The sequence below is a fragment of the Myotis brandtii genome, unplaced genomic scaffold (assembly GCF_000412655.1).
Source record: "Myotis brandtii unplaced genomic scaffold, ASM41265v1 scaffold55, whole genome shotgun sequence".
NCBI lineage: Eukaryota > Metazoa > Chordata > Mammalia > Chiroptera > Vespertilionidae > Myotis > Myotis brandtii.
In genome coordinates, this window is record NW_005370042.1 from 1979491 (window position 1) to 1985700 (window position 6210).

At 55.7% G+C, this 6210-nt stretch overlaps 1 protein-coding gene across 1 annotated transcript in view; it reads left to right on the forward strand.

Moving 5' to 3' along the window:
- Positions 1–6210, forward strand: part of PAG1 (phosphoprotein membrane anchor with glycosphingolipid microdomains 1) — a 63168-nt gene that overhangs the window by 54126 nt on the left and 2832 nt on the right. Inside the window, exons 5-7 of the mRNA XM_014549361.1 lie at positions 994–1136; positions 1361–1654; positions 3660–3719. Of these exons, the coding sequence (XP_014404847.1) occupies positions 994–1136; positions 1361–1654; positions 3660–3719 (497 nt within the window). The remainder of the gene's footprint in view (positions 1–993; positions 1137–1360; positions 1655–3659; positions 3720–6210) is intronic.

Consider the following 6210-nt stretch of genomic DNA (forward strand, 5'->3'; position numbering starts at 1 on the left):
CGAGTGCCATGTTTGGCACGCTAGCCAGGGGTTGCCCACCCCTGCCCTAGACCCACCCTGCCCATACCTCTCTCCCTCACAGCCCCTCCCCCCGCTGCCCATCACTTCTCTTCCTCACACCCCCTCCCCCATCACCTCTCTCACAGCAGCTGCAGGGACTGGGACTAGGACCCTTTGAGACCATGGTTCTCCCTGCACAGGTTGGGCATTTACCTGAGGTCTCAGTCAGTGCACCGAGGGGCTGTGTTTAAACTCAGCATCTGAGTCTCGGGCACATTCTTGGGACCACCTGTCCCACCCCTGCCTCTTGCTGCAGGAGAGTGCCATGTTTGGCACGCTAGCCAGGGGTTGCCCACCCCTGCCCTAGACCCACCCTGCCCATACCTCTCTCCCTCACAGCCCCTCCCACCACATCACCTCTCTCCCTCCCAGCCCCTCCCTACCCCTACCCATCACCTCTCTTCCTCACACCTCCTCCCCCATCACCTCTCACTCAGGGGCTGCAGGGACTGGGACTAGGACCCTTTGAGACCATGGTTCTCCCTGCACAGGTTGGGCATTTACCCGAGGTGTCAGTCAGTGCACCAAGGGGGACCACCTGTCCCACCCCTGCCTCTTGCTGCAGGAGGCCCTGTGTGTGTGCGTGTGTGTGTGTGTGTGTGTGCGTGTGTGTGTGTGTGCGTGTGTGTGTGTGTGCGGGCGCGCACGCATGTGTGCGCGTGTGTGCGCATGTGCACGAGCGTGTGTGTGAGCGTGTGTGCGTGCGTGCGTGTGCGCGCATGTGTGCGCGCGCGTGTGTGTGTGTGTTCGTGTGTGCGTGTGTGTGTGTAGCCAAGACACTAAATGTTGCCGGGAAGACGTGATTGAACTGAGAATGTCGACTAACAAGCGGGCCACCTGTGCCTTGCAGCGGAGTCACCCACAAGTAAGCACAGCAGCAATTCCCTGGGATAATAATTCGGGGTGTCTTTCTCCCCTTTCCGTCCGCTCCAGTCGCCTCGGAAGGCAGTGCCGGGACCTGCGCGCAGCATTACGAGGAGGTGCTGGCCGCCGCCTCCGACCCGCCGGACACCGTGCAGGCCAGGGAGGGACGAGCGCTGTTTTGGTGGAAGCTGTGTCGGACCTTTTCCCTCCAAGTAGTGAAACACTGAACACGCAAGCTTATCAAATCACTCTCTCATGGCACCGTACCTGGATGTTTTCCCGATTTTGCATCATGTCGAATCGGGGCCAAGTGCTGCTTTCTTCCTTTTGAAACCGGGAAATAAGGCGCAAGACCCGACTCTTGGCCACGCAGTTCGTGCCCTCTGCCTGCCGTCTCCTCCAGCGGCCAGGTGACCTCTGTCCTCTCCGGTCCCAGTCCTCAAAGCAAGGAGCAGGCACAGGAGACAACTCATGGCACCACTGGTTGTGTCCGACTAACTTTATACTGTTTGCGCCCCAGGCCCCGGGCAGAGCCGACTTCGCGGAGTACGCCTCGGTGGACAGGAACAAAAAGTGTCGGCAGAGCATGAACGTAGACAGTGTGCTGGGCCCTGCCCGGGACGCAGAGGAGGAGGCCCCACCGCCGGTGCCCGTGAAACTTCTGGACGAGAACGAGAACCTGCAGGCGCAGGACAGGAGCGCCTCCGAGGGGACCCAAGAGACCAACAAGGTGAGCGCCTGTGGCCGCAGGAGTCGGGGCCTGGGCTCCTCCTGGCTGTGTTCGAGGAGATACCCCCCCACACACACACACATACACACACACAGGCCTGCGTGCAGGGCAGGGAGGGACGAGCACTGTTTTGGTGGAAGCTGTGTTGGACCTTTTCCCTCCAAGTAGTGAAACACTGAACACGCAAGCTTATCAAATCGCTCTCTCATGGCACCGTACCTGGATGTTTTCCCGATTTTGCATCATGTCTAATCGGGGCCAAGTGCTGCTTTCTCCCTTTTGAAACCGAGAAATAAGGCGCAAGACCCGACTCTTGGCCACGCAGTTCGTGCCCTCTGCCTGCCGTCTCCTCCAGCAGCCAGGTGACCTCTGTCCTCTCCGGTCCCAGTCCTCAAAGCAAGGAGCAGGCACAGGAGACAACTCATGGCACCACTGGTTGTGTCCGACTAACTTTATACTGTTTTTTTTAAGCAATAGAGTACAGTACTCTTTTTTTAAAATATATTTTTATTGATTTCCGAGAGGAAGGGAGAGGGAGAGAGAGATAGAAGCATCAATGATGAGAGAGAATCATTGATCGGCTGCCTTCTGCAGGCCCCCGCATTGGGAATGGAGACCGAAACCCCAGCATGTGCCCTGACAGGAATCAAACCTGGAACCCAGTCTGCATGCCGATGCGCTATCCCTGAGCCAAACCGGCCAGGGCTGAACTTTATACTTTTAGTGAGAGATTGTGTTTTGTGACAATTTCTAAACAGCAGCCCGTCCCTCCCATTTAGATATTCAGCAAAGCTCTAAGTGCCGCGACCCGCAAGCTCTCCCTGTGCTTCTGTGACCTGGCGTGTGAGTGACGGGCCGAGATGTTCTCCTGTCCCGTGGGGTTTCACTAGGCTTGGTCTTCTCTAGGCAGCTGACATCTAGGTACTATGTTCTGCACAGAAAAAAGCAAGTTTGCTTCTTAGGTTCTGGTAGGAAGGCCACATAGGGGTCAGTCCGACAGTAGCAGCCTTTAGACCGTTCTGGAGTTCATGGTCAGAAGTGAACTCTGGCACTAAGTCGGTCCTCGTAGTGTTTCCACTTTTCAGATTTTCCACGAAATCAGCTGCCCAGAGCCCCTACAAAGGTGATCGTAGTCGTGAAATACAAACACAGTCTAATGTTTGCCCTTGGCATAACCAAAGAGGATGACACGAATGTAAAGTGTTTGTCCGTGAGGGTGGGTTCCCGGGGACCAGGGCGGGGCTGAGGTTAAGGTGGGCCTGGGAGGCTGAGCCAGGGGAGCAGAAAGGAAGGTCCCAGCGAGGCAGACACCGGGAGGGGCCCGGGCAGCAGCCAGCGCAGACGGGGTTCCCAGGAGTCCGGATGGTGGAGCGGCTGTGGGCTGTGGTTCAGGTACGAGGAGGTCGGGCTGTGGGGCCAGGACATGAGCGGTGGGGCCGTGTGGAGGAGGGCGGTGGGGGAGGTCGGGGAACTGAGGGCTGGGTTTGAAAGGACGCGTGTTTGTTGAAATTGTTGAAATCGGGGAGAATGTGCGGAGACAGGAGAGGTGTGGGAGAAGCGAGGCAGGAGCCTGCCGCCAGCGCGAGCTGCCTCTGCGTTAGCTCTGATAAGGTTCCCGGTGGCTCGGGAATCTTTCTGACGACTCGTGCACACTGTCCGAACACAAGATCCAGGCATGCCATAAAGAAGCCATGTTTTTTATTATCGATTCTTCATTGATGATCAATCCGTCACTGACAGGAATTGAAACAGTAGTCTGTTTGGCTTATTTGTACCCACCGGTGCAAATACAAAAGTGGAAGAAATGTCTGTTCTGCTACTGGCTCTCCAGAAACATCACAGAATAGGCTTCTTGCGTGTGTATTCCTCTGGGGCTTTACACAATGTCATTGCAGAACATCCTCGATTTCCTAACAGTCGTCTGAGAGCGTTCTTACAGAAAGATGCCACACACAGGCGGCAGCCGGCATCGACGTCACCCCCCTCGTTTCTGTTTTCCTCACAGAGGTTCAGTGCCCTGTCGTACAAGTCCCGCGAGGAAGACCCGACGCTCACAGACGAGGAGGTGAGTTCTGTGGCTTTCCGAAAGGAGTTTGTTGGCTTTTAGAGAGAAGAAGGGAGAGGGAGAGAGAAGGAAAAAAACACTGATGTGAGTGCATCGATCGGCTGCCTCCTGCACGCCCCCTACTGGGGATCGAGCCCACAGCCCGGGCATGTGCCCTGACCCGGATCGAAGCTCTTGGTGATGGGATGACGCCTGAGCCACACGGGCCAGGGGAGGGTTATAGCTTTGTAGTGACCCGGATCGAACCTCTTGGTGATGGGATGACGCCCAACCACTGAGCCACACGGGCCAGGGGAGGGTTATAGCTTTGTAATCACCAGGAAGCCCCTATAGTGAGACCAGAGTCCCTCCTGGTGCACCCGCGTCGCTGACCCTCTGTGTGAGTGGCTGAGCCTCTCTGACGTGCGGCGGGAGCTGGGTCCGGGTGCTGGCTCGGCAGTGGCTCAGGTGGAGGGACTGGCAGGTGGGTGGGCAGGTCCGCTGAGTAAAGGAGACCGAGTAGGAAAGGAGGGTCAGGAAAGCCGGGGGTGGGGGGGAGGAGGAATAAGAGAGGGACTTAGGAACAAGAGTCTAGTTGGCATTCCGATGTCCGTCCGCGCAAGGGGAAGGCCATCGTGGGTTGGAAAGTACAGGAAATTGGAATGGGTGGGGGTGTGGAGGGGGTTGACCAGCAGGGAGCCTGAGGCGGCTGTCCCAGCGAGGGGGCTGCAGGCAGAGGGCGTGAGTTCCTGCCCGGCTGCACCAGCCGTCAGCCAGCCGTACAGCCAACAAGGCCGCTTACAGGTTCTCCCAGCTCCGGGCCGAGGAGGCGCTGGTTAAAGGTCCGGGGAGCGTGAGAGGTGAAGGCCAGTCGTGCGTTGTCCTGCCTGTCTCTCCTGGCTCAGAGACCTGGGCGCCCTCAGCGGTCGGGCTGCAGGTGGCTGCCCTCGGACCCGGCAGGGAGTCCCATCCGCGTGCAGAGGTGGTGGTGGGCACAGGCAGCGCCTCCTTGGGGGTCTGCGAGAGGATGGAGCAGCAGGCACTGCGGCCGGGGACAGGAGCAGAGGCTTGCTGAGGGTGATGCCGCCCACCCTCCAGGGTCCTCCCCGGGGAGGCACCTGCCATCTGGCCACCGGTTGCGTAAGCCACACCTGGGGGTCATCCTTGACACCTGTTCCTCACCGTCCTCAGATGCCGCCAATAGCCAAGTCCCTCAAGTCCACCTCCAAACGGTTTCTTCCGTGTCCCGTCTCCATCCCACAGCCCCTCCTGCCTGGGCGGGCGGGCCCTGGCCTTCCTCCAGCATCTCCCACACTGTGCCAGAGCCACCCCTTTGGGACAAGAGAATAGAATGTATAGGGTGTCCCAAAATTCACGCAAGAAGTAATTTTGATAGAAAACACAGGTTTATAATTAAAAATTGTAAATTTTTTATTGATTCATAAAGTATACAGTATAGGGTTATGTATGGAATAGCACATCGGGTAAATGGCCTCCACGGCTTTCCTGGCACATATGCAAAGCTGTGGTCTTCATTGGTCTTCATTGTCCCTGCTCCTGGGCCATAATTGGTACTTGGTAACACTTATTAAATTGAAGGGATTAAAATCAAAGGGCAACAGGTATTAGAATCTGATTCAATAAACCAAGTAAAATTAGGCTTTTATTTTTTGTTGTTGTTGTTGTTGATGCTCACACAAAATTCAAATCTTGCGTGAATTTTGGGACACCCTATATAAGAGACCTGGAAGCGAATCCTATTAAAATAAACCAAGACCGTGTGAAACTTTAAATTACTTATGAGAACATAATCTACAGACTGAGTAATAAAAATGAAAGATTTTAAAGAGAAAAAAAAATCAAAGCTAAGGCCTTGAAGAGAAACCTGTATGCAAAATAGAACTATAGTCACAGAAGACAGATACTCGAGAGGAATATTAGGAGACCTGAGAAACTTCTATCAGGAAGTTCACTGTGACGCTCTGCATGTGATGCTCATGTCCAGGGATGATATCAGTGGAGGAGCCTGTAATTTGTTAGAAGAGGGTTTCTCCCCAGGGAAGGAACTGGAGGGGAGGAGCAGAGCTGGAGGTGAGGGGCCGGCTGTCGCCTTTGCAGCGCAGGCGCCGCTGTGTCTGTCCCCCTGTGTGACCCCGAAGATGAAGGTGAGCGTGGCTGGCCCCCGCATCACTGGCACCCACGACTTACCCCTTTATAACCTGTCCACATTCCGGCTGGGACTACTTTCTGGATAAAAGGTTCCGTGTGTTTGCAGTCACTATGAAAAGCAGACGATTTATTCATTCTTCCCAAATTCAAAGAAATTGTGTCTTCATTTTGAGAGTCATTTTTCCATTAGAACCTCTAAGGTGAGAATGTTCGGTGAACAGTCGTCAGAATAGTCAGACCACCCACGGTTGCTCCTGTGCCTAAACCTTCGGGTCGTCCAGGCCTGTGGGACCGTCCTCATGCAGATGACCAGCGGCCGTCCCGGAGGCCCGCGGCCCGGGGA